This window comes from Lynx canadensis, chromosome A3 (genome assembly GCF_007474595.2).
Source record: "Lynx canadensis isolate LIC74 chromosome A3, mLynCan4.pri.v2, whole genome shotgun sequence".
NCBI lineage: Eukaryota > Metazoa > Chordata > Mammalia > Carnivora > Felidae > Lynx > Lynx canadensis.
In genome coordinates, this window is record NC_044305.1 from 15,146,746 (window position 1) to 15,173,103 (window position 26,358).

General features: G+C 53.7%; 2 protein-coding genes across 5 annotated transcripts; one reads left to right on the plus strand and one right to left on the minus strand.

Moving 5' to 3' along the window:
- Positions 1-1,142: 1,142 nt before the first annotated feature.
- RBPJL (recombination signal binding protein for immunoglobulin kappa J region like) lies at positions 1,143-15,228 on the minus strand. 3 transcript variants are annotated; one of them, XM_030309522.1, is made up of 12 exons: positions 15,075-15,225; positions 13,754-13,862; positions 12,416-12,565; positions 10,661-10,731; positions 10,376-10,491; positions 9,933-10,107; positions 7,793-7,930; positions 7,285-7,394; positions 6,851-7,003; positions 5,800-5,955; positions 5,546-5,649; positions 1,143-1,347 (listed from the first exon to the last, which is right to left on the minus strand). In XM_030309522.1, the coding sequence occupies exons 1-12, from the start codon at positions 15,094-15,096 to the stop codon at positions 1,263-1,265; spliced, it is 1,389 nt and encodes a 462-aa protein (XP_030165382.1). In that variant the 5' UTR covers positions 15,097-15,225; the 3' UTR covers positions 1,143-1,262. The 3 variants fall into 3 exon arrangements, with proteins under 3 accessions (XP_030165382.1, XP_032448449.1, XP_032448450.1); XM_032592558.1 differs by lacking the exon at positions 1,143-1,347 and adding an exon at positions 2,462-5,456 and having other exon boundaries at positions 15,075-15,228; XM_032592559.1 differs by lacking the exons at positions 1,143-1,347; positions 12,416-12,565 and adding an exon at positions 2,462-5,456 and having other exon boundaries at positions 15,075-15,227.
- Positions 13,781-26,358, plus strand: MATN4 (matrilin 4). Of its 2 annotated transcripts, XM_030309518.2 has the most exons (11): positions 13,781-13,830; positions 16,137-16,250; positions 16,929-17,498; positions 18,196-18,318; positions 20,293-20,415; positions 20,506-20,628; positions 20,722-20,844; positions 22,314-22,727; positions 22,827-22,979; positions 26,073-26,180; positions 26,263-26,358. In XM_030309518.2, exons 2-11 carry the CDS (start codon positions 16,172-16,174, stop codon positions 26,319-26,321), a joined length of 1,875 nt encoding a protein of 624 aa, XP_030165378.1. In that variant the 5' UTR covers positions 13,781-13,830; positions 16,137-16,171; the 3' UTR covers positions 26,322-26,358. The 2 variants fall into 2 exon arrangements, with proteins under 2 accessions (XP_030165378.1, XP_030165379.1); XM_030309519.2 differs by lacking the exons at positions 13,781-13,830; positions 26,263-26,358 and having other exon boundaries at positions 15,754-16,250; positions 25,885-26,139.

The window sequence follows — 26,358 nt, forward strand, 5'->3', positions numbered from 1 at the left end:
CTGTTACTTCCACACTATCCTATTGGTCACACACGTCAGCCATATTCATCGCGAAAGGAGACTGCAGAAGGGAAGGGCAGGAATACCTTCAGGAGGCAAGACTCCTTAGAAGCCATCTCAAAGGCTGGTTACTATAGCCTTGTTTCTGGTCAATTCTGCACAGGACTTAATTTATCTAGAGAGTAGACTCTGAGTGGGACTTGGTATAATATTATTTCTGAGAACTGGGCACAGGATGCAAAGTGGATTTAGACAATATTGAGCCTTTTTTGTTCATGATCCTGCCATTTTTTCTGAAACCAGAGAAGCACTGACCCCTATATGGGGCCATTCTTCATGGGGCATTGGGAGGCCTACAGGCCAAATAGATTCCTCCTTGGAAGTCATTTGCTATGTAGTTTTGGGGGATAGGATGGTCAGAATTCTAAGATGGCCCCCAAGATTTTTACCTCCTGTTGTATACACCAGTATATTCCTTCCCCTTGAATGTGGGCAGGATCTGTAACCATGATGGATGCCACTCCTATGATTGGGTTACATCAGACGGGAAAGACAAAGGGGTTTTGCAGATGTAATTGAGGTCCCAAATTATTTGTTTTTTTTAGTTATTAAAAGGGGAGATTACCCTGGGTGGGCCAAGCTTAATCAGTTGAAAACGCTAATAAGAGGATCCGGAACCTTCTTGGTAAGAGAGATGCTCTCCTGTTGGCCTTGAAGAAGCAAGCTTCCATGAGTTCTACAGCTACAAGGATGTGAATTTCGCCAACAACTCTGTGAGCCTGGAATAGAACCCTTTGCCTCAGAGAGACCGCCCTGTCAGCCCCGGCTCACACCTTGATTATGGCCTTGGGAGACCCCTAGCAGAAAACCCAGCTAAGCTGTGCTTGGGCTCCCGATCCATGGAAACCATAAAGGCAATAAATGGGTGTTATTTTAACTGCTGTGTTTGTGGTAGTCTGTTACACAACATAGACAACCAATACAGGCAGGTCACTTACTCCCTCTGGACAATCAATTTCTCCATCTGTCAAATGGCTGGGAGTGCAGAGTCTGGATCATCTGTAAAAATATTTCTGGAGTAACGACAATGACAGCAACTGTCCCACAGAAAGTGGTTACAGTGGGCCAGGCCCTGTTGCTTTACATATATTGGTTATTTTATTCCTCACAACATCCTGTGAAACAAATACTTCCCCTTTTACAGAAGGGGGAACTGAAGCACAGAGAGGTTAAGTGACTTGAACTTGCCAAATGTGCCTGGCTTAAACACACAACTTTGTTTCCAAGATGGGTGTTGTCTGGAAAGCCACTGTTTGAGCTGCATTCCTGGATCTTAAGGTGATTCTTCTGAAAATACATATGAGTAATTAGTGTGGGAAGAAGAAGTGTGTACACACACACACACACACAATCAGGACAAAATCAGCCAAGCCTAGGACACCCCTAGCCTGGATGAGGCAGGGATGGCACTCTTCCAGGCACCAGCCAGGGTTGGGGAGGAGGATGTTTTGAACCAGATGAAGGCTTGGGAATGAGCTTGGTAGAGTGGGCTCTACTTCAGCACTCTATAATCGAACCCATTTAGAACCCATGTAATGAAACCATAAAGACCTTGGCCACAAGGCTCTGCCTTCCCCTAGAACTCTGCCTGCCTCTGGGGCGATCAGCCAGCTACGGCAGGTGTTGACCACTTTGCCCACTGAAAGCATTATTATGCCAATACTGCCCCGCCTGCCTTTGTCCCTTGGGGTCCGGAAGAAAGCCAAGCCTGCCTGGAGGGCCTTTTTTTTGGTAAGTGTGGTCAGGGATGACTCTTGGAAAACTTAGTGGATATTATCTTATCGGTTTTATTGCCATCAAATAAGGCTGCTTCCTCCCTCCCTCTCTGTCTTCTCCGTCTGTGCCCTCAGCAGTCTACATCCTAACCCAGGGAGGAAGGTGTCTGAGAATTTTACCCACACTGTGGTTAATGTGAGACTCTTCGGGGAAGCCCCACTTAAAAGAAACAAATGAGAGAGAGAAACCGAAAAGTCAATGCTTAAGCCTGTAGACTAGTAGTTCATGGTGGAAACTCAGGCAACATGAGAGCTGGTAAGCTAGGAGATTTTAGAACAGAGATTTTGACTTTATTCTCACCCTGTGAGAGCCTCAGAGTCCCAGATTTAGCAATAGGAGTATAGGACTTAAATTAGGCTCTGCTATCAACGTGCTCTTGGAGCTTCATGGGCCTTCTCTTCGAGCCTGAGTTTCCCCGTCTGTAAAACGAGTGGGGAATATGGACTAGAGCAATGATTCTCAACCCTAGGGTTCCCATCCTGACAGTGTGAAAATGTGAAGATTATCTTTTAATACCCTCACAGTTCTCTAAGGATACTCGAAAACTTAATTCTTGGGAGGGAAACAGTGCCACCTGCTGGTCTCACTTTACACTCGCAAATATACAAACTGCCAAGGCAATGAATGCTTGGCCATTTGGTATTTATTGAGCCCCGCTCAAAGTTCAAGGTCTGGTAATGCACCCTCTAGGACACACACCCATGAGCCTCTTTCCCCATGAGCTCACAGTCTAGAGGGGACAATTGACATATACATAAAGCCCTTTCATCCAGGGTGGGTGGTGACATGGTCCCAGGGAAGTTCTAGGGGAATACGGGGGTGGGTCCAGGGCATGTGAATTGTGCACTCAAGGCTTAGAAGGGCCTTTCTTGATTTTATGCTCTGTTGTCACGGTCTTGAAATTCTAAATAGTTTTTGCACAAGGGGGCCATACATTTTCATTTTCTTCTTTTTTTTCCCCATACATTTTAGTTTTGCACTGGGTCCCCTAAAGTATGTAGCTGATCCTGCCTTAGGGAAATCTTGAAAGAGGTGACATTTGAGCTGGATTTGGAGATCAGGGCAGTAGGTGGAGGGAGAGGAAAGAAGGAAGTTTATTCTAGTGCGGAAGGCAAGGTGAAGGCCTCTGTGGCTGGATGGCGTGAGGAAAGGACACAGACAGTGGGTTGCTGCAAGGGGGTGGAGTGGGAAGGGACTGGATGTCAGATTCAGGTTCAGGGCTAGGAGGACCTCTGAGCAGAGTACTGCAGCTGGAACTTAGAAGACAGGCCAAGGCTTTGAGGTCACAGACTTCCACGTGGGTGCATACATGGGACCGAGGGTCCTATGGTGCCCCGAGGGGTGTGCAAAAGAAGACAGGGCTGCATGGAGGGGCCTGGGCTTTCAGGCCAACCTAGGATCTTGGCTTCCAGGACTCCTGCCTTGTGAAGTGGCAGAGGAAGTCCTCGAGCACAGGGCTGAATGGGCCCTTGTGCCCCAACACCCTGCTGTGAAACTCATTCTAAGTGGCTTCGTGCTTCAACAGTATCACGGGGCAGTGAGAGCAAACTCTTCTGAAGCAGGCACTCACGTAGGGGACATTTCCCATTCAACTTGTCCCCTGCATTCCTCAGCCAGGATTCACTCTCAGGGGCCATGAAGGGCCCTTAAACAAGCTTCTCTTTCCTGATCATAGTGAGTTTCAGCCTGCTGATGGCAGATGACAGATCTTCACTATAATTTGGGGAAGTTTAAAGAGCAAAGGTCACTTCCTCCCCTTGGGAAATGTCAGCTTCTTCCTCACGGGCTTCCCACCCCCTCCTCCCTCTGGGAGAGAAACTTCCTGGGGAATGAGCCCTTCTCAGAATTCCAGGAAGGGCCCAGAGGAGTGAGAGCCTTGAACCCACATTTTAGAGCAGTTGTCCCCATGGGGCACCACAGGGACTGGACCAGGTAGCTGGCACCCACATATATCTATATCCATGGCTCCAACGGCCTGAGCCAGGACCCTGCCTGGTTCTTCTGCTTCCCTGTAAAGCACAGACTTGACAGGGGGTGGGCAGGTTGATCAGGGCAGACTGTCATTTGGTTCCTGGTTCCCATGCTGAGAAGCTCCTCTCTCAGCTGAGTTACTGTCCAGCTGATCCCAGGAGTTCTGCCTGGAACTGTCCTGTGTTTTGTATCTTACGTTTGCCCCTGAGCCTGGGGTGCATCTTTGCTTAGACTGGGGGGATAGCTAGTAGGGAACTCAACCCCAGAGCCAACAGGTGGGCCCCAGGACAGGGACAGGAGTTCAAGAATGCTAGCTGCTTCTGAACCTCATTCCTTCTCCAGAAAGGGTCAAAATGGCAGGCTCTCTGCTCCATTGGACTCACGGTCCCTTCTTGTGTGTGCGAGTGGGGGGAACTACACTGAGCGCCTCGCTCCTTGGGGAGGTGGGTCATTCAGATCAGACTCTGCCTTGGGATGGCAGAGGAATCCCTGACCTGCAGGATCTGTTGGGCCTGCAAGAGAAGTGCCTGGGTGGACAGTGAAGATGGCAAGACCCGACTACCGTCCTGGGCACAAAGCAAGCACAGGCAAGGGTGCTATGCCTGGCCGCAGCCATTGGGAGCACCAGGAGGGGCAGGTCTTGTCTTCCAGGGCGGAACCCAGTACTCCAGGGCAGGCCTCTCATGCTCCAGGAGGGACTCAGTGTTTCCAGTGGAACCCAGCGTTCACATGGGACCTGGTGCTCCAGCAAGATCCCCTGCAATGGGTGGGATCTGGCGTCCTAGGTGAGTCTAGTGCTCCAGGTGAGACCCAGAGCTCTAGGAGTGACCCGGTGCTCCAAGTGGAACCCAGTGCTCCGGGCAGTGCCGGGTGCTCCAGGTGAGAGCCAGCACTTTAGGCCCGACCTGGGGATCTAGGTGGGAGCTGGCATTCGGGGTCAGAGCTAGCAGTCCATGCAGGACATGGTGCTCCAGGCCTGGGTGTGTGGAACTGTGTGGGTCCTCTTCAAGAGGAGACACAACTGCACAGAAGGTAAATGTCCCAGGCCTGGCTCTTAAGAGTGTGTGAAATCCTACTGAGACACAGGGAGAAACAGACAAAGTTGGAGGCATGGGGACACACAAATGGGGAGATGTGCAAAGGTACTGTGGGGGACAGAGAGAGAGAGAGAGACTGCTTGATTTAGAGAGTGAGACAGACAAACACGGGGAGAGCCACGCTGGTGACTGGACAGCATCACTCAGGTGGACGAGTGAGTGGCAGTTTCTCCGGCGAGGGCCCGCCGCCGCCCAGGCTCTGGCCTTGACTTCCCAGCAAAGGGGCAGGGGGCGGAGCCCGGGCCCCAGGGAGGCCCGGGCCGGGCGTGGGCGCGGACCTAAGTCTGGATGAAGAGGTGGAAGTTGCTGCGCGTGAACTCGTGGTGGATGCTCTCGAGCAGCGCGTCGGCGTCGGCGGCGGGCTCGGGGGCGCCCGGGGGGCCCGGCCGCGCGCTGTACTCGGGGGTGTAGGTGAAGGAGAAGGCGCTGGGGTAGAAGAGGCCGTCGGCGCGCACCAGGCTCACGGGCACTGTGATGGGTGTGCGCAGCCATCGCCAGTCGCTGCCGAAGGCGGCGATGTCGGGCACCACGCACACCAGGGACCGCGGGCTCCTGGGGTGGCACCGAGGTTAGGGCTGCAGTGCCGCCGACGGCACGCACCCGTCCCGTTCCCCGCGGCCCAAGGGAGGCTCCCCCTATACCTGTACATGGTTTCGGCCTCCACGTCCCCGAACCACACCTTGAGCCCCGCGTGGAAGTTCTCGCCGTGGAGCTCGAGCGTGGCCACGTCTCCCCCACCACTCAGCTGGGGGCGGAAGGGAGCGGGGGCGGTGGCCGAGAGCCTGCTGCTCTCCCTTGCCAGCACCCCATCCCCCCCCCCCCCCCCCGACACACACACACCCCGAGCCAGATCCCCGCTCGCCCCCCCCTGCGCCCGCCAGCGCCCCGGATTCACCTCCAGGGTGCTGATGAGGGGCACTGGGGTGACGGGTTCCCGGGTCCACGCCAGGCTGGTGCTGAAGGAGAACTCCACCGACTCGGTACCGATGATGGTCCAACAAGAGCTGTCATTGAGCAGCGCCCTGTTCGCCTCTTTGGGGCAGGGGGAGGCCTGGGAGGAGACCCAAGGGGATGGTGGCCACCAGCATGGGTGGCATGGGTCAGCATAATGCCTGGGCTCTTGCATCCTGGGGTCCAGTCCTAGGCTCTGAGCTTTACCTGCCCTGTGAGCTTGGACAAGGCCCTTAAGTTCCCTGAACTAGCTGGTTTCCAAAGGTCTATTTTCTTAGGATTCTGAAATTCTATTTCTTAACATTGTGCAATTCTATTCTACAGGTTTGAAATGCTTGGGGAGGCAATATAGCTCAATAATAATATTTTCTATATATTATGATTTTATCTCAACATTCCATGATCATATTCTTTTGGGAGTTGTACTGCTTAATAATAATTTTCCACATTCTACAGTTCTGTGGCTTAACATTTTATGATTCTTTTTTAAAAAATGTTTATTTATTTGGGGAGGGTGGGGCGCAGAGTGAGAGAGGGGGAGAGAGAATCCCAAGTAGGCTCCACGCTGTTAGCACAGAGCCTGACACAGGGCTCGATCTCATGAGCCCTTGAGATCTTGACCCAAGCCGAAATCAAGAGTCTGATGCTCAACCAACTGAGCCCCCCCAGGTGCCCCTGAACATTCTATGATTCTAATGCTCTTTGCACAATAATTCTCAATTCTATTACTTATTTTTATTTTCATTCTAAAATCTTATCTCCTAACATTCTATGACTCTAACATTCCTTGGGAAGGAGTATTGCTCAATTAATACTGTTACTATTTTTTTCTACATTCTTGGATTCTGTCCTGATAGTCTATGATTCTAACATTCCATGGGAGGCAGTGTCGCTCAGTAAGCAGCAGTCATTATGATGATGACCATCTTACGTTCTCCGGTTCTCTATGTTCTGAGCTTCTAGAACGCTTGGTGCCAGTACTCGTTCCCTCTCACCTGGAATTGCACCACCTTGTCTGCGGCGAGGCATAAGTAAGTGCCACCCTCTCCGGCAGGCTCACCGGGGAACTGGAACGCACACTTGTGCAGCTGGGAGATGGGCTCGTCCACGTCGAGGAGCGCGTACTGTTTGGCCACTTTGCGGATGATCTACAACAGAAGGGGTGGTAGGAAGCATGGCGGCAAGGTGCCTGGGTGCACAGAGGCTGCCCTCCCAGCTAGCTTTCTGCTATCCTGTAGCCATATGGGCTCTGGCAGTTCCCCCCACCCCCCACCCTTTACCTCCATCCAGCCCCACAAAGCACTGAGTATCTAGAGTGAGAATGCATGTCTTTATGCCTTGGGCCCTCACCTTCCAGCCCTGCCCTTGTGGGTCAGACTTTCTGCATGGATCTGGGGGGACCCCCCAGGTATGCCTTCCCTTCTCATACCATTGGAGGTAGTGTGATGCCCGTGACAGTGCAGACGAGTTGCACTAGGGAGCCATAGCGGACGTAGCCCTCTCGAGGCGGGAAGTCCCCCTGGGAACAGTGTTCATCAGCTGGCGTGAAAAGAGGGAAGGGAAGGAAAGAAGGTTTTCAGGGGTCCCAAGTTTCTCCCCTGAACCCTGCCTTCCCTGCCTCTGGCCCCACCCCACATCACACTTGGATCCTGCGGGGAGGGTCGGCATGCAGGGAGACAGCTAAGGCTGAAGGTTCTCATTCTGGAGGGGTCATCTGTGGCCATCCTTGAAAGTGTCTGCTCCCAGGGTGGGGTTTGAGAGGAACGGAGAGGGCTGGACATTAGAGTCAGAATGGCTTGGACTAGTCACAGACTCACTGGGACTTTTGGCAAGCCTCAGTTCCTTGGGCAAAGTTTACTTTTCTCGAGGAGTTGGACTGAAGATGAAATAAGCTGATGCATGTGAGCTCCCAGCCCCGGGCCGGCTGGTGTGGTTACCCAGGTGGAGCGTGAAGGCAGCCCACTGGCGCGCGCTGGCCACGAAGGCGCCGTCCTCCACGGACAGGTAGCGCGTGGAGACCGTCTGGGAGCGCAGGCGGTTGAAGAGGGAGACCTTTGAGCCCGAGGATATGCACACTGTGAGGGGAGGTGAAATCAGCGCCCAAGCCTACCTTGGTTCCTTGTACTTCCAGGCAGTTTCTGGTCCTCTGTCCCCTGGGTCAGTCCCCTCGTATGCTCACTGGCCTAGACACACTGGGCATTCCTAGTTCACGGCCCTTTACCAAGTACCGGCTGGAGTCCTGCTTTTGTATCCTTGCCTGTTCCTTTTTGCTGCCTGGATGCCCTTCAGTTCGATAAACAATATTGTCAAGTATTCACTACGTGCCTCCTTTGGGGCAAGCACTGTGCTGGGTACTGGGCACCAAAGGGTGACTTAGACCCAATTTTACTCTGGAGGAGTTCACAGTCTCAGAGAGGTGGGACATACATATAAAGTTTCAAAATGAGGTGGTAAGGGCTGGGTGAAAGAAGGCTTCCTGGAGGAGGTTACACTCTCAGCTGGGGAGCAGGAAGTAGGTAGGAGTTGCTCAGGGGGCTGCATAAGCAAATACCATGTGGTGTGAAACAGCAGTGTGATATTTCTAGGGTTTGACACCGATCTCTTCCAGCTTATCACACTTGGAACCATGGTTTCGTTTTCTGACGGAGCTTTGACCACTTGGGGAGAAAGCACTAGGTCATCTTCTCTCCCCTCCTAGTGCGAGGCATATTGTAAATGCTCAATTTATACGTAGCCTAAGTTCCCATCCATTGGATAATAACGAAAGCTAATGTTTGTTGTATGTCAGATACTGTTTTAAATGCTCTATATGCATTAGCTCATTTGATTCTCCCAACCCTGCTCTGGGGTAGATACTATCTCTGTTTAAGAGAGCAACTTGGGGTGTCTGGGTGGCTCAGTTGGTTGAGCATCTGACTTCGGCTCAAGTCATGATCTCGTGGTTCATGAGTTTGAGCCCCGCATCAGGGCTGCCCTCCTCTCTCTCTCTCTCTCTCTCTCTTCCCCTCCCCTGCTCGTGCTCTTTCCCTCTCAAACAAAACAAAACAAACATTAAAAGAGAGAGAGAGAGAGAGAGAGAGAGAGAGAGAAACTTGATCCAGATAGCATAGCTAGCCAGTAGCACCTAGGCCACCTAGCTCCGGAATCTGCACCCCTAACCACCACACTATACCACTTACCTGATACCAAGGGCCAGACAGAGCACTGCCTGGGTCTGAGACGTTCTACAGGGTTTTTAACAGACAGACAGAAAGTAAGCATGGGCTTTGGAGTGACACTGACTCAAGTTCAAATCCTGGCTGGATCTCTTCCTAGCCGGGCACTCTTAGGCAAGTCACCTGGATTGTGATAGGCCCAACTATTTCATTAAATGAATGGATGAATGTTCCAGACCTCATTTCCCTCATGCCCTCCTATCACTCGAACAATGATAGTACCTGCTTCAGAGGGATGCAGTGAACATCAAATAGGATGATTCTTGTTAATGTTAGCAAGGGAAGTCCACCTTCTCCTATGCCTTCCCCCACCTCACTTCGTGGGTAGTGACAACAGTGTTGTCACTGTGCTTCAGGCCCCGGCCCCCTTGGGATTTGTCACTTGGCACCCAGGGCAGTCCTTATTTCAAACTGTCTCTCTGATGAGCGATGTGTGTCTATCTCCCGTGCTAGGCTGTGGGTTCCTCCAGAACAGGCACTTGTCTTTATGTTACAGGGATCCAGCGTCTAGCACAGAGCCAGGCATACATCCAGCACTGAATAGATAGTTTTGACTGCCCTTTTATTGTCACTTTTGTCTCTAGTTCAGCACCTGCTGGCCATTTTTGTCTGCGCTGGACTCCCCACCCCCCACCCCACCCCCGGTCCCTTTCCCCAGTGTCTGGCGTCTGTCCCCTTTCCTCTGCTCTCGTTTCTCATTCCCAGACCTGAGCCAGACCCCGCCCCTCTCTCGGCTCAGACTCCACCTCTCCCGCTCTGGCCCGACCCTTCCAATCTAGGTCTCCTCCCTCCCCAGTTCGGCAGCTCTGGACCCGGTGGCACCTGACCGCCCAGCCCAGCCCTCGCGCCCCGCCTGGCTCACGGTCAGTGTTCTTCAGCGACTGCTTCTTCTGCGAGGGCTTCGAGATGACCTTGATGAGGCGGCTGTGGAAGGTGCCTAGCTCCCGGCCCCCCCGGTGCACCAGCCGCAGCACCAGCCGGAAGTGCTTCCTCTTGTCTGCGTCCGAGATGTACAGGGTCTTGGCGCAACCGAATTCCTACGGGGTGCGCGGGCACCGGGCCGTCTCATCCCAGCCCTCCGCCACCAGTTTTCTGACGTCTGCCCCATCGGACGTGACAGGAAGCAGCACGATCCCAGCTCTCAGGCTCACCCTCGAGGCAGAACCCCGGTCCCCCCGCCTCTTCACCTATCTTTTGGCTTCTGCGGGGGGCGGGGGGTTGTGGGCAGGGGGTAGATGAGCCCTCCTCGCCAAGGAAGGGGCAAGGATGGAAACAGGAATCAGAGCCCGTCCCTCGCCCTCTCACCCTGGAGTCTGCCTGCTCTTCGAAATTCAACTTCTGCGTCTCGGCGGCGCTGCCGGACGCGCCATCCAGTCCCATGTAACCGCAGACCGTGGGTCCGGTTTCCCCTGGCTGGTGGGCTGGAAAGGGACGCGAGGCGGCTCGGGAAGGACTCGGGTGCCAGGCAAGCGGAGTTCTCGCCGCCAGAGGGCGCGGCGAGACAGCGCATGCGACCCCGCCAGGCTCCCAGGCCGCACTGTGCTGTCCCCCCGCAGGGAGGCGCCCGGCAGTCCAGGAGTCCACCCTCACCTTGGCCTTGCACTGGCTTCACCCTCCAGCCGGGACCTGCGAGGTAGACACAGGGCGGGGGGCAGAAGAACCTGCGGAGACATACAAACGCTGGACTCGCACATCCATTCTCCACTCGACTGTCTCTAGACGTCTCAAAGGCAGCACAAATCGGGCAGAATCTTTGATTGCTCCTCCTCCTTTCCCAGTGCCCTCCCCAGGCTTCTCCGTGACCGTGGACCCCAGATGTTAATACATCTGAACTTGCTTTTATCACTCCTTTCACTCAACCCATTAGAAAGTCCTGTCCCCTCCGCATTCAAAACACATCCACAATCCATGGGTTTCCTATCACCTCCACCTCAGTCCCAACTGCCATCACTTGTGCCTGGACCACGGCATCAGCCTTCTCCCCTGCTCTCTCTGCCTCCACGCCTCCCCTCTACGACCTGCTTAGAGCAAAGTGGGCACACTGCCTTTTCGTTTCTTTAAAAGCAGGGGTCAATCATGTTATTTGTCTTCCTAAAAGCCTCTAGCGGTTGATGTGGTCCCTGCTTACCTCTCCGACTTTATTTCCTACAAAGTCCCCCCTCCTTTTCTAATTCCAGCCCTTCTGACTTCTTTTGTACCAGAAAAGGCCAAGTCTGTACAACCTCAAGGTGTCTGCATTTTCTTTTCTTTCTAATTGGAACACGCTTCCCCCAGATTTTCTCCTGTCTGGCTCCCTTTTAACATTCAAATCTCAATTCAGATGTCACCTCCTTAAAAGGCCTGTCCACCATCTTGACCTTTCTAGCTAAAGTGCCCCCACCTCTGTTTCTACTACATCATGCTGTCCTACAATTCTGCTCTAACAGCTGTCATCACAGTCTGGAATTTCTTGTTCACTGATTTGTGCGGAGTTTGTTGTCTGTCTCTTCCACACCACAGTGAAGATGCCATGAAAGCAGGGGCTGGATCTGTCTTCTGGAGTCATATGTCCAGGGCCCAGCATTGTCCAGAGAGCCTGACACCTGATAAGCACCCAGTAAGTAGTTGTTGAATGAAAGAAGGAATGAATGGGTGGATGATGAGTGAATGGGGATACTGTAGATTCACAAGGAGGTTCTGTTATACACCAAAGTGGAGGCCAGTGGAGGCAGAGGGAAAAGGCTCCTGATGGGCCAATAGTCGAGCTCTGTGTCCTCCCCAGGTTCTAAAAGACACTGAACTGGTGGGGTGCCTGGGTGGCTCAGTCAGTTGAGCGTCTGACTTTGGCGTCTGGCTTCGGCTCAGGTCACGATCTCGCGGTCCGTGGGTTCGAGCCCTGCATCGGGTTTTGTTCTGACAGCTCAGATCCTGGAGCCTGTTTCAGATTCTGTGTCTCCCTCTCTCTTTGCCCCTCCCCCACTAGTGCTCTGTGTCTGTCTCATAAACAAACATTAAAAATTAAAAAAAATTTAAAAGACACTGAACTGGGGGCACCTGGGTGGCTCAGTTGGTTAAGTTTCCAACTCTTGATCTCATCTCAGGTCATGATCTCACAGTTCCTGAGATGGAGCCCCCTGGCTGTCAGCACAGAACCTGCTTGAGATTCTTTCTCCCTCTCTCTCTCTGCCCTGTCCCCACTTGCTTGTGCGTGCTCTCTCTGTCTCTCTCTCTCAAAATAAACTTAAAAAAAAAAAAAAAGATTGCCTTAAATAAAACAAAAATAAAAAATACAATAAATAAAAGACAAGGCAAGCACAGAGCAGAAGGTGGCTGCAGGGACCTCCAAGGGGCCAGCCAGGCACCTACCGCTTCTCATTTCCATATGATTTTTGAGCCACCTTGGCATGCAGGATCCACACCGTCTGCTCACACTGTTGCTGTAGGCACTGGCGCACGCCTTCCCTCAGGACCATGACATGCTCTGGGGGTGACCCGGGGGTGGGTGCAGGCTGGCAGCTGGGCAGGAATGAGCGTTAAGGGGAGAGGTGGCCTGGAGCCCAGCAAGGAGGTTGAATGAAATGCATGGGGGGTCAGGGACGGAAAGCATTGGGTAAGAGAGGGGATTCCGCGTTTAAGTTGTGGGTTAAATATTTAGGCTGCCCATACTCAATGAGGCCTGCAGGGAGCCCACCGGGACCACCCGGGCGCCACTCTGCAGGTCTGGCTCCATGCCCATCACAGCCTGAAGCACTGGGGAGAGGCCCCAGCGGCACAAAGGCCACACTTGTGCCGGTCTTGGGACGGAAACAGAGTATGTGAGGGTGCATGATTTCCTTACACTTTGAGGGGACCCATCCCGGCGAAATCTGGATGCCGGGGCAAAGAGCTTTGCTGGACCCCTGGACCAGAGCGCTCTCTTGCCTGCCCCCAGAAGCCTGTAAACACCCAAAACGGTGTCCCCGGGATCCTAAAGGAACATTTGCGGTCTTCCAGGGTCAAAGCAACCCTCCTCACCCCCTTTCTCCCAAGAGAAGGGGCCTGTTAACTGTCCTAGCTTTCCTTCCCTTGATTTCAGGGCCTCCAGAATCAAGGGAGTGGGCCAGTCAGAGCCTAGGGGCCTGGTGGCTTGTCGGCCTCGGAGTTTTGACGAGGGAGGGTGGTGGGTGGGCCCAAGACTTAAGGAATTGCAGAGACGGGGCGAAGGAGTCCGAGACGGCAGAGATTTGTGGGGCCTCCAGGTGGGGCCTGGGGGAGAGTCGGGAGCCCTGCGGCTACCCTTCTGAACCCTTTCGCCCGTCGCGCAGGACCAGAGCCCCGGGCCTCTCACTCCTGGAGGGGGCAGCGGAGGGCAGGAGCCCGGCCGAGCCAGGGCCCGCTCCGCCCCTTGGGGCTCTCCTCGGGGAAGGGCCTCGGAGGCATCCGACGCATTCCGGCGGCGGAGAGCGGGGCCGCCCAGCCTCCCGCCGGGAGCCGAATTCCGGCCCCGCAGCTCGCGCCGGCGGCTCCCGGGGCGGCAGGAGCAGGGGCGCCGCGCTGGCCCCGCCCCAGCCCTGCGAGGAAAGGGGATCGCTCCCGGCCGGTGGGAGGGGTCGCAGCCCGCGCTCCCCCTCCCCACCGCCTGCCCCGGGTTAAATGCGGCCGCCCCCGCCGCTCGCTCCAGCCTCCTGGCAGTCCCCACCTCGGGCGCGCTGCCTGCGCCGTTACCTGGTCCAGCTGCCCGGGAGGCTCCGCCCGTCGGCTCCGCTCCGCGGCCGCGCCTCCGAGCTGTCCGGCGGGCTCAGGTGAGTCAAAGGGCCTGGGGGCGCGGAGGGGTCTGCAGGGGAGCAGGCGTCAAGTCAGGCCAGACGACCGCGTCTAACCGCCGCCGCACCGCTTACGGTGCCCCCATCTGACCTGCAGTGCCCTTCTCCACTTCTGTGGGGTCCTTTCCAAGTTGAGCCTCCACCAACAAGGCCACCAAAGGGGGGGGGTTGCTTGCCTCCTGATCTCCTCCCTCGAGGAACCGCCAGGAATGTCCCCAGGTATTTATTCATCAGCCAATTCTTGAGGAGTTATTTGCAGACCTCTCCTTCCTTTTGAGCCCAGTCTCCCCACCCTAAGGCATTTCCGAATCTTTTAACGGGAGGATTAACCCCTCAGAGGAGCTCGGGGTTCTAGTATCAGACCTGTCACCACGTTGCTGTGTGACTTAGGGCAAGACACTAGTCTCTGGACCTGGTTTCTCCCTCTGTAGAATAAGAGGGTTGGGAAGGTGATGCACTTGGAGGCAGTCGATGTTTTGACTTTCTAGGATTACTGGGCAGGGGGAAGGGGGTGCCAGGGGAGATGTTGGCTCAGGCCAAGAGCAGGATAAGGGGGATCTTAGGGGACCCAGAGGCTTCTGCAGGTGGGAAAGAATGGGAGGTGGCAAGGGCCCCTTGTCTCTTCCCTCCCTCCCCCCATGCTCCGCAGAGGTGGCCCTGGCTATGGCCCAAGCTAGAGAAGGCATTCTGCACCCTCCCGTTTGCAGCGGCAACTGGCACATCTGGCTTAGTCAACCTCCCACGACGGGCCCTGCCAGAGGGATTTTTGTTCTTCTAGCAGGCCTGGAAAGCCAAGGCAGAGAGGATCCGGGCCGGGAAGGCCGCCTGGAGTGAGCTGCACGCACCCGACCTTGCTCAGAATAGGCCCATTCACGGAATTGGGGGAGGGGGCCAGAGGGGCTGCGGTTGGGTTAGGGCAGCTGGCCCCCTCTGCCAGGAAACAAGCAACAGAAAAATGGCTAACGCAGCTTCAGCATGGGGCGTCGGGGGCAGGGTATAGAGTAGGGGGAGTGAATGGAAGGAAAAGAGGTTTAGTGACTCCTCGGCGCCAGGTTGCTAGGCAGCCAGGCAGCCCAGAAGGGAGAACGGGAACCAGGAGTCCCAGGTTCCTTTGCAGCTCAGCGGGCAGCCTTCCTGGGCCTCAGTTTCCCCATCTGTACAACGGGAACCCTTCGGGATTATCAAGGGGCGTCGTCAAGGGCGGTGAAAGAGTGAGCGCTCACCTGCTGCCGGTACAGGGTCCATGGGCGCGCTGGGGCCTCACTCACCGCCTTCCGGGCGTATCCAATGCCGCTGTCCCAGGAACCCTGCGCTCCCCTGCTTCTTGGCCCTGGTGTCGGATATATCCTGACCCGGGCTTATCTCCAAGGCCTCGGGGCTCTCGGCCACTGTTTGCTCTGGGCTGGGGCACCTGCTAGGCAGATGTGGTCTTCCCACGGCCACCTAACCAACGCAGCCAGATTCGGGAAGACGCCCCCTGGCGGTGTCTCCTGAGAGCAGGCGGGAAGCGGAGGCTCCAAGCCTGCGTAGCGCGTTTTGGCGGTCGCGCTGCGGGTCCCTACCCCCCACCGGGTGAAAGGGTGCGGCTCTCCCCAGGGGCCAGAGGCTGGGCCCTGCATGTCTGGGTGTGTGCGCGCGTGCGTACGTGTGTGTTGGAAGGACAGCCACACAGAAGCGCCTTGTGTGGGGAGGGAGGGGGCCAGGGTGGGGAATGACGGCTTTGTTCTTGCAGAGGTTCTCCCGGCAGGAGAGGCCGCGGAACGCGTCGCTGGTCTTTGGAACCACTTAGGCGTAGGACTGTATCCTGGCGAGCCACTTTCTTGCCGAGTGACTTTGGGCACCAGCGCTTCTCTTTTCTGAGACGGTTTCCTCATCCGTACGATGGGAAGAGTAACAGTTTTAGTCTCATAGAATTGCCGAGATTAAATGTCCCAATGCATGAAGGACATTTAACACGGTGCTTGGCGTTTAGAAAGGCCTTTTTCTTTTTCATTTATTTTTTGTGGATGTTTTCTTTTCGAGGGGCATTTTATTTTTAAATGATATGTTTTTAAATCTGCTTTCCGTTTATCTAAATACTACTCTGCAATTCTGCAAAGTAGGATTCCCTGTGTTTCCCAGCACTGTACTGCAATTTTTTTTATTATGAAAATTTTCAAACATACACAAAGGTAGAGACGTTAGTAAAGTAAATCCATGATCCTTCCCCCCGCTCCAAGTGCCCATCACCCAGAGTAGGAGCTCTGTAAATATTACCGCGTTGCTATTTTCCTTGCACCCTCCAGGCTCTGGCACTTCCCTTCTCGGTCCCCCAAGCACCATGAGGGGCCTTCTATGCTCGCCACTGCCTATGTTGCTGCTGCTTCTCCAGCCCTGGGAAAGCCAGCTCCAGTTCGCAGGTGAGCAAGGCTCAGCCCTCACCAGCAGGGGGAAGGGAACAAAAGCTGGTTCTCCGTCTGCAGCCAGCTAGGTCTGCTGGGGAGAGAAAAAACAAAGGCTCTGAAATCATAACGGGCTAGGTTCTATCTAGTTCACAGCTTCGCCTCTCTGGGACTCAGTTTCCTTATCTGTAGGATGTGGCTTAGAGGTAACAAAGTTGGCGGTAACATGCAAAAGTGCCCATTTGGCGTTTAATTTTTAAAAGTGAACTGAAAAATCAGGAGACTTCACGTAACAATTCTGCTTTGGGACCTCCCTTGAAAAATCCAAGGATCTGTTAACATGGCGTCCGCGTGGCAACATTTGGCTGGGTGTCGGTCAGCGTAACCCAAGTTCACTCATTCATGTTGCCTGCCTGGTCTCTGTAGTCGTTTGAGTTTGCGCCATCCCTTCGCCCACTCCCGAATGGGGAATGCCTCCTCAGAATAGCTCTTAAGAGCTGTAGGATAGAGAATTGGTGAAATCTGGCCTTAGCAAATGCTGGATGAGTGGAGGTATCTAGCTCGCATTTGCTAGGTTAATTCTGCGCTACGCGCTGTTACGCCGGAAAAGCACCATTTCGCCTTGGGTTTCCCTGGGGATCTCCTCCGAGATGAGGTTTTGCAGACCTAGGAAAGTCCTTCCCGATCTCCTCGAAGGTCCCAGGTGTCGAACGGGGCCCCTGGATTTGGTGTTCGTGATTGACAGCTCGCGCAGCGTGCGCCCCTTTGAGTTCGAAACCATGCGGCAGTTCCTGGTGGGCCTCCTCCGCGGCCTGGACGTGGGGCCCAACGCTACGCGCGTCGGAGTGATCCAGTACTCGAGTCAAGTGCAGAGCGTCTTCCGGCTCGGCGCCTTCTCGCGCCGCGAGGATATGGAGCGCGCCATTCGCGCGCTGGTGCCGCTAGCTCAGGGCACCATGACCGGGCTGGCGATCCAGTACGCCATGAATGTGGCTTTCAGCGTGGCCGAGGGCGCGCGCCCGCCGGAGGCGCGCGTGCCGCGCATCGCTGTCATTGTGACCGACGGGCGACCCCAGGATCGCGTGGCTGAGGTGGCGGCTCAGGCGCGCGCCCGCGGCATCGAGATCTACGCCGTGGGGGTGCAGCGCGCCGACGTGGGCTCCCTGCGCGCCATGGCGTCTCCCCCGCTGGACGAGCACGTCTTCCTCGTTGAGTCCTTCGATCTTATCCAGGAGTTTGGCCTACAGTTCCAGGGTCGGCTGTGTGGTGAGTTAGGGGAGCGCTGGAGCGATTTCTCATCGAGTAAATACCGGCTGGTCCCGGGAGGCACCGCCCACTCTAGCTTCAGCCCCGCCCACCAGATAGCTAAGTGGCGTCTGGGCTACCGCAGGCTCTCACATTCCAGGTCTGCCCACTTTTGCTTAGGCTTAGCCCACAAGGAGCAACATTTAGCATGCCTGCTCACCCGATGAGCTGTTGTGGTTTACCACTGGTCTGAGGTCAAACTCTAAAATCCCCTCTCGACACAAGAAGCACCGCCTGTCACAGCTGAGAGCAATCGCCCACCCGTAAACTGTCATGCCCCGCCCACATGGGCATGGCCCCGCCTACTCTGTTTAGTTCCTCCCACAATGCTGCCCATCTATTCTGCACCTTGAATTATTCCACCCACCTTGATTTAACACCTCTCCACCTCCTCTACCTTACCCCTCTGCAGTCCTGCCCCATCCCATTGACACACGTAGCCCGGTGATGACCTCCTGTTCTGAGATTATTCATAGTGACTACTCAGGCGCTTTCTTTCCCCAAGCCCTCCCATCTAGATCCTCCCTCTCACCTGAGGTTGGTCCCATCTAAAGCCGTACTTGAACTTGGTGCCTGCCTCTGACCCCACCCAGTTTTTTTCTTGTTGGAGGGTTCTTCCCATCTGTCCCTCGCTGATTCTATACTTGTGTGTCCTCAGGAAAGGACCTGTGTGTTGAGGGGGGACACGGCTGCCAGCACCAATGTGTCAGCGCCCCGGGCACGTTCCACTGTGCCTGCAACCCTGGCTACCAGCTAGCTGCAGATAACAAGAGCTGTTTGGGTGAGAGCTGCCCCTGCCTTTGCAGTCTCACTGCTCCTGAATCTTCTGTGGCTCCCTATTGCCCCAGCATCAGACCAGTGAGTCTGGAAAGGCCTTTGGAAGTAAAGGTTCAGCACCTTTACGGGTCTAAAAAAGGGAAGCTATTGCCTGCAGTCACACAATTCCTTGGTGAAATCTTGACCCCATAGTTAAGTGTGGTTTCTACATCACTCTCCCTTATTTCAGGCTTGCCTCCTCCCTGGCTCCAATACGCCTCCCAAACTTGTTTGTGAATGCTCCCATGCACATCTTCTTACTGTTTCTGTTATGCAGACACTCACTTTTGGGGTCTTCAGTTAGGGTCTCCATACCCCTGCCCCCCCGATATATGGTGGGGGGCATTCCTGCTTCTGCATCTCAGCTCTTTCTGGGCTGCCCTTGCTGCTTCTCTCTGCACCTGCAAATCCTTCAAGGCCTGGTTCTTCATTTTTGTCTTCTGAAAAGGTATGCCACACTATGCCTTCCTTATACAATTGGGGTTTGCTTTTTCGCGTGTATGTGTGTCCACTCCTTTGAACATGATGGCAGCTACCACTCACCGAGTGCCGATTTAGTATTAGACGGTGCACTTCAACGTTCACATACGTTATCTCTCAACCTCATAACGACTGGGGAAAAGAAGTCATGTGTTTCCAACAATGCAGATGTCAGCTGGGGTCTTCCTGTTTCTAGAACTTAGAAGAGGCTGGCTTGAAGCCATTTGAATCTTTCCCCGAGACCTCTGGGGATTCCCCAAGTGCTTACCTTCTGCGGTCACCTCTTGCTCTGAGCTTCTGCTGAATTCATTCAACTTATGGGTCCTCGCTCAATTTCTCAACCTGCACATGCTGTTCCTCTGTGTATGTAAATCAGCCTCTTCCTTGGTTTACACGCTTGTGTGCACAAGGCCATGTGTGTGTATATGTAAGTGGTGCATATATCTGTTTTACTAAAGATGGGGGTGAACAGAGTGTGCATCACATTTAAAATTCTTTTTTAATGTTTTTATTTGTTTTTGAAGGAGAGAGAGAGACAGAGCATGAGTGGGGGAGGAACAGAGAGAGACAGAGACACAGAATTCGAAGCAGGCTCCAGTCTCTAAGCTGTCAGCACAGAGCCCGATGTGGGGCTCGAACTCACGAACTGTGAGATCATGACCTGAGCTGAAGTCGGACGCTTAACCGACTGAGCCACTCAGGCGCCCCGAGTGTGCATCACATTTAAGTAAAGTCAAACATACACACACAAAAGAAACACCTATTGATTATAATTGAATATTAGACACCATTGATCCCCAAAGTCCTCTGTCACCCCATTACAGGTGATTTTTCATGGGCAACTTCAGCCCACACAGGTACTCGTGCTCACATCATCTCTCTTGTTCTTCACTCCCATCTCCTTTCTAGGAACCCCAAATTCTCACTCTTTTGTACAGGGCAATCTACACCTCTCCAGTCCCTACTTCCCAGCTCAGCTCTGGCTGTCTTTGTACATCTAAACCATCAAGCTACTCAGCAGGCAATAGTTCACCCTCTTTAGAAGGAAGTTAGAAATAGCAGTTGCATTCTTCCATTATATTCCCATTTTGTGGATGGGGAAATGGAGGCTCAGATAGGTAAAGTGGCAGAACCTGGTCCTCCTCTGTGAGTCAGTGACCATCTTGAGAGCAGGGGCCCTTCTACACTTGTGGATTCTTGTTCTTATGCCTGGCTTAGTAGTGGGCACACTGGGCTGCAGCTGGGCCTTGAGTTGGGGGAGCCACTTGGCCCACTAGGAAGGTGACCTGTGCTTATAGAAATCATAGATGCCTGGGGACCACCCCGGGCTAATTAGGTCAGGATCTTTGGGGGTTGAGGCCCAGGCATAGGTCTTTTTTAAAAAGCTCCTCAGATGATTGTTCTGTCAGGGCTGAGAAGTGCAGGCCCAGGGCAGATGCTGAGCTCACCTCTTCCTCAGCCATTGACCTGTGCGCTGAAGGGACCCACGGCTGTGAGCACCACTGCATCAGCTCCCCAGGCTCCTATTCCTGCCGCTGCCGAGCTGGCTTTGTACTCCAGCGGGACCAGAGAAGCTGCAGGGGTGAGTGAGCCCCACCACCCGCCTCCTGGACTGAGGTCCCTGATGGCTCCGATCAGAGGTGACACCTTGCTCTCTCTTCCCTCCCACCAGCCATTGACCACTGCAGCTTTGGGAACCACAGCTGCCAGCACGAGTGTGTTAGCACCTTTCGTGGGCCCCGGTGCCACTGCAGAGAGGGCCACGACCTGCTGCCCGACGGGAGGAGCTGTCAGGGTGAGGAGGGCTCTCTTGTGTTTGTGTCGAGGGGCAAGGAATCTTGGCTGGTGGAGTCCACCCTGACTCATCCTGATCTGTCTCTCCTTTAAGCCCGGGACCTTTGCAATGGTGTAGACCATGGATGTGAGTTCCAGTGTGTGAGTGAGGGCCTCTCTTACCGCTGCCTGTGCCCTGAGGGCCAGCAACTGCAGGCAGATGGCAAAAGCTGCAACCGTGAGTGCCGGGCGGGAGGGTGTTCCGTCGGCCTCCGCCCCACTGCCCTCGTTCTGAGCGTGCTTGGCTCTGCCCTCGCTGTGGCCCAAGGGTGTGCTGTGAGTGTGTGTGTGTGTGTGTGTGTGTGTGTGTGTCCGTGACAGTGGGGTGGGGGCGTGCAGAGGGCGTGCCGTGTCCTGCCTCCATGTCTTTCCCCCTCTTCCTCTACCCTGCTGCCAAGGTTCATATCAAAAGTACACATTTGATCACATTTCTCCCTTTTCGAGAGTCTTCTGGGCTTACTAGTGCCTACCCCTGGGGTCAGATGCCTTACCCCTGAGTTTTTCGCATGGTGGGTACAGCCACATTAGTGGGTAGTGAAATCAAATTAGTAGATTACGACTAGCCTTTTTGGGGTTTTTTTTTTTGTTTGTTTTTTAAAAAGAGAAAACAGAGTTACTGCCTATAGAAAGAGTAAGTGAGGTTTCACGAAACTTAATTACATGCAAGCATACCAAGTGTGTCATTTGTTATTGTTATTTTTTACTGTGGGGTGTGGTCAACATTTTGAAACCACCAGCTTAGCTCATCACAGACAAGGTTTCCCACCACGCGCGTTTCCCACCATGCCTGCACACTTCATCCAGGCTGGCCGGCCCATTCCGGAAGGTGTCGAGAGCTGCCAGCTTCCGTGCCTCTGCACGTGCTGCTCCCACCATCCAGCATGTCCCTTCTCGCCTTGAAGAACTCCTGCGCATCCCTGAAGAACAAGTCAGATGTCACCACCTCCATGCAGCCTTCCTCACCAACGCTGGGAAGAATGAATTATTCCTACCTTGGGCTCCCTATCTGCCCCTCTTCCCTCGGCTGCAGCAGATAGCATGTCTGACCGCTCTGTTCTATCCTGATTTCGTTAGGATCAGGATTATGTTCCTTTATTATTGAACCCCCTTCAGGGCCTCGCAAAGTCCCTGATTCAGAACAGGGGAGGCAACGCTGTAGAGTGATTTAGGAGCAGGGGTGTTGGGGTCAGACAGACCTGGCTTCAAATCTGGCTCAGCCACTACCAGCTGTGGAGTCTGGGGCAAATCACTACCCTTCAGAACCTCAGGCTATATCAATGGGGATAATAATCCAAGATTATTGGAAGGATTGAGAAAAAATACATAAAGCACTTAGCCCAGGACTTGGCACAAGGTAAGCTGTCAAATAATAACGTTATTGTTCTTATTTGTTATTGTTACAGCTTATATATTAACAATATATATTCTTTCGATATATTATTGATAAATTTATTATTATAAAATTATATTCTTTTATTATTATTGCTATTATCACCTAGTACAGTGCCTGGCACAGGAAGGACTTCACACGTGGTACCTGTTATATAATAACTGTTTGCTAATGAATGACGGGGGTGGGGTGCTGGGGTAGATGGCTGCCACCAGCCAAGGGTCTGGCCCCCAATCCAAGTTCTTCTCACTACCCAGGGTGCCGGGAAGGCCACGTGGACCTGGTTCTGCTCGTTGATGGCTCCAAGAGCGTGCGCCCGCAGAACTTCGAGCTGGTGAAGCGCTTTGTGAACCAGATCGTGGACTTCCTGGACGTGTCCCCCGAGGGCACGCGCGTGGGGCTGGTGCAGTTCTCCAGCCGCGTGCGCACCGAGTTCCCGCTGGGCCGCTACGGCACCGCGGCCGAGGTCAAGCAGGCGGTCCTGGCCGTGGAGTACATGGAGCGCGGTACCATGACAGGGCTGGCGCTGCGCCACATGGTGGAGCACAGCTTCTCCGAGGCGCAGGGCGCACGGCCCCGCGCCCTCAACGTGCCTCGCGTGGGCCTGGTGTTCACAGACGGCCGCTCCCAGGATGACATCTCGGTGTGGGCGGCGCGTGCCAAGGAGGAAGGTGGGCTTGGCGCGGGACGCACTGGGCTGGGGTTGGGTGGGACGCGGAAGGGGTCCTTCCTGAAGCCTGGGGCACCCGCTGCGTCCTCCTGCCCTACAGGCATCGTCATGTACGCCGTGGGCGTGGGCAAGGCTGTGGAGGAGGAGCTGCGCCAGATCGCCTCCGAGCCTGCGGAGCTGCACGTGTCCTACTCCCCTGACTTCGGCTCCATGACGCACCTGCTGGAGAACCTCAGAGGCAGCATCTGCCCTGGTGAGCACATCCGACCCGGGACCCGTCCCCTCCAGCCAGTGCCCCGCCTCGGATCTTGCCCCTTCCTATGCAACGCCGTCCTGGATAGAGTTATAATCCGGCGACGGACCCACTAGACAGAGCCTTGTTACTCAAAGTGTGGTCCGCGGACCAGTGGCAGGGCTGTCGCCTGGTGGCTTGTTAGAGCCGCAGCATTTCCACAGCTGCCCAGGCCTAATGAATCCGATTTTGTCCTTTAACAAGACCCTCGGGTGATTCCCAAGGACGTGGAAGTTAAAGAGCACTAGACTAGGCTGGCTCCTGCCCCTCAGATTAGCAGGTGCTCAGAGTAATTTCTTTCCCAAAGGCATGCCAAACTCCTTGTTCGCGGAGTGACATCATAAATCCCTTTAACTTGTTGGAATTCAACTATACAGACCTGGCAAAGTGGCAGGACTGAGAGTGTTCCAAGGACACAAAAACGTGTGCTTTTTGGACACGATAGCCTCCCAATTCAGTTCATCTACTTCATCTGGTGTGCAGTTGAGGAATAAGGGACCCAGTCTATCTGTGGAGGAGAAGAGGGCTGTTGACCCTTGTGTCCTGTACTTTGTAGGTCGTGTAGGGAACTTCTCGGGGGGAATTTTTACCATGGAGTCTTTGCATTCCAACCCAGAGATGTGGCTTTTCTTTCCCGTTACCGGGCCCCTCCACAGCTAGGTTCGGTAGAGCTGGGCTGGCCTGCGGAGTCTGCAGTTTTGAGAAAGAGTTTAAAAATATATGTACATAAACATAGGTGTGTGCATACATACATGTACACACATGAATGTGTATACACGCGTGTGTATGTATATACACACACACCCCTACCTCTCTCCCTGTCCCTCTCCCTCTCTCCACGCTAATCTAATAATTAGCTAGGGTATCGTGGAGGCACCGGAATAGATGCTCTTTCATGGCCCTCCTGTCCTGACTCGTATGTCCCCCGCAGTGTGTCTTTGAGCAAGTCACTTAACCTCCACCCCTACCTTAACTTCTCTCTTCTGTAACAGGGGAAGGTGCTGGCTGCCCAAGCTTGCTTCCAGCTCTAAAATTCTTTTTTTTTAATGTTTATTTATTTTTGAGAGAGAGAGAGAGAGAGAGAGAGCAAGCGGAGGAGGAGCACAGAGAGAGGGAGACACAGAATCCGAGGCAGGCTCCAGGCTCTGAGTTGTGAGCACAGAGCCCGATGCGGGGCTCAAACCTACGGACTGCGAGATCATGACCTGAGCCAAAGTCAGCCGCTTAACTGACTGAGCTACCCAGGTGCCCCTCCAGCTCTAAAATTCTAAGAGAAATCTGGGCTCTGTGGTTGAAGCTCTTCACCAATTGGCTGTACAACTTTGAGCAGATCTTTCTCCCTCTCTGGCCCTTGGTTTCCCCAGCTGTGAAGTTAGGAGTCTTTGCGGGACTGTTATCAGTCCCATTGATGACATGACATACAGCAATTCGCTAAGGGTCCAACAAGACTAAGAAATCACTCTTCAGTCATAAAAGCAATTCTTTTGTGAAGGCCACGCACCAGGCACCGTGCTGTAATATTAAAAAGGGCACATGTTTACAAAATTTCAGTGAATCTAAGATCATCCATTGTAAGATTCCCCATTTTATATACTTCTGAGAAAAAACAGGTGCCAAATTTAATCGTAAGACGTGTTTTGATTTCAGAAATGTTGAAATGTGCGTGGAGATAAACTTGGATCAGTGGGTTTAAAAAATTTTTTTTAATGTTTATTTTATTTTTGAGAGAGAGAGAGAGAGGGAGAGAAAGGGGGGGAGGGGCAACAAGAGAGGGAGACAGAATCCAAAGCAGGCTCCAGGTTCTGAGCTGTCAGCACAGAGCCCGACATGGGGCTTGAACTCACAGTCCGTGAGATCATGACCTGAGCCGAAGTCAGATGCTTAACCGACTGAGCCACCCAGGTGCCCCATGGATCAGTGTTTTTGTTTGGTTGTTTGTTTTGTTTGTTTATTTTTTGATCCGTGGTTTTTAAACATCAGTGTGTGACAGATTCACCTTGAGGGTTTGTTAAAACACAAATTGTTGGGCTCGAACCCCAGAGTTTCTGATTTAGTAGGTCTGAGGTGGAGTCTGATAGTTTGCATTTCTTTTTTTTTTTTTTAACGTTTATTTATTTACTTAGAGAGAGAGAGAGCAAGCAGGAGAGGGGCAGAGGGAGAGGCAGAGAGAGAATCCCAAGCAAGCTCCTCAGTATGGAGCCTGAAGCGGAGCTCAAACGCATGAACCCTGATACCATGACCTGAGTTGAAATCAAGAGTTGGACGCATACTGGCCACCCAGGGACTCCTGATAATTTGCATTTCTAATAACTTCCTAGGTGCTAACTGATGGTGGTTGGTGGTCCAAGGACCACACTTTAAGAACTACTAGTCTCATTGAAACACACAAAGTGTATACTTAAGCTGGGCAGTGTTCTAGATATTCCCTCTCTAATAAAATAGTCACTAGCCACATGAGCCCACTTAATTTACATTACTTTAAAAAGTTAGAGTTTTTAGTTCTTCAATCACACTAGCCACATTTCCAATGTTAAATAGCTGCACGTGGCTCGTGGCTACAGCACTGGACGGGGTGCAAACAGAACACTTCCATCGCTGCATGAAGTTTCATTTGGAGAGTGCTTGCTACTCAAAGTGTGGTCCGTGGACCAGCAGCATAGGCATCGCTCGCTCTTAGAAGCGTGGAGTCTCCTCTCTCCTTTGCCATTCCAAATCAGAGTCTGTATTTTAACAAGATCTGGTGATTCCAATGAGCATTAAAGCTTGAAAAGCACTGTTCTAAGATGTACGCACACACGCACACACACCGTAGAATCCTCAGCACCACCCAATGAATAGATTTTCTCCTTGTATCCGTTTTTTACAGACAAGGAAACTCAGGCTTAGAAAGGTTGGGTGAGTTTTCCAGTATCTCACAGCTACCTAGCTGGTATTCATCCCAGACCTGTTTGACTCCAAAGCCCACATACTCAGCCACAGGCGAGCGGAGCCGCCAGGGCCGGCTCGTCTTCCTGCAGATTCTCATTCCCCTGACTCTCTGTGCCCGGCTGGCAGAGGAGGGCATCGGCGCGGGTACAGAGCTTCGGAGCCCGTGCGAATGCGAAAGCCTCGTGGAGTTCCAGGGTCGCACGCTGGGGGCGCTCGAGAAGCTAACGCAGAACCATATCCTTTGGGGCCGAGAGCCCGGGCTGGAGGGGAGGGGATGGGACCCCCGAAACCCCCATCGGCTTCCTTAACTGCTCACTGGCCCAGCTGGCGGCGCGCCTGGAGGACCTGGAGAACCAGTTGGCCAGCCAGAAGTGAGGGCCGCCGGTGGCTCGGAGCCGGGCAGGGACGCAGC

Excerpts from the sequence above, each read along its gene's own strand:
- RBPJL (XM_032592558.1), bottom strand. The coding sequence starts at position 15,096 with ATGGACCCTGTACCGGCAGCAG. Across the intron at positions 13,863-15,074 it reads GGACCCTGTACCGGCAGCAG|ACCCCTCCGCGCCCCCAGGC; the intron begins GTGAGCGCTCAC and ends GCTCCCCTGCAG. Across the intron at positions 5,956-6,850 it reads ACAAGGTGGTGCAATTCCAG|GCCTCCCCCTGCCCCAAAGA; the intron begins GTGAGAGGGAAC and ends GTCTCCTCCCAG.
- MATN4 (XM_030309518.2), top strand. The coding sequence starts at position 16,172 with ATGAGGGGCCTTCTATGCTCGCCACTGCCTATGTTGCTGCTGCTTCTC. Across the intron at positions 20,629-20,721 it reads CGACGGGAGGAGCTGTCAGG|CCCGGGACCTTTGCAATGGT; the intron begins GTGAGGAGGGCT and ends CTCTCCTTTAAG. Across the intron at positions 20,845-22,313 it reads AGATGGCAAAAGCTGCAACC|GGTGCCGGGAAGGCCACGTG; the intron begins GTGAGTGCCGGG and ends CTCACTACCCAG.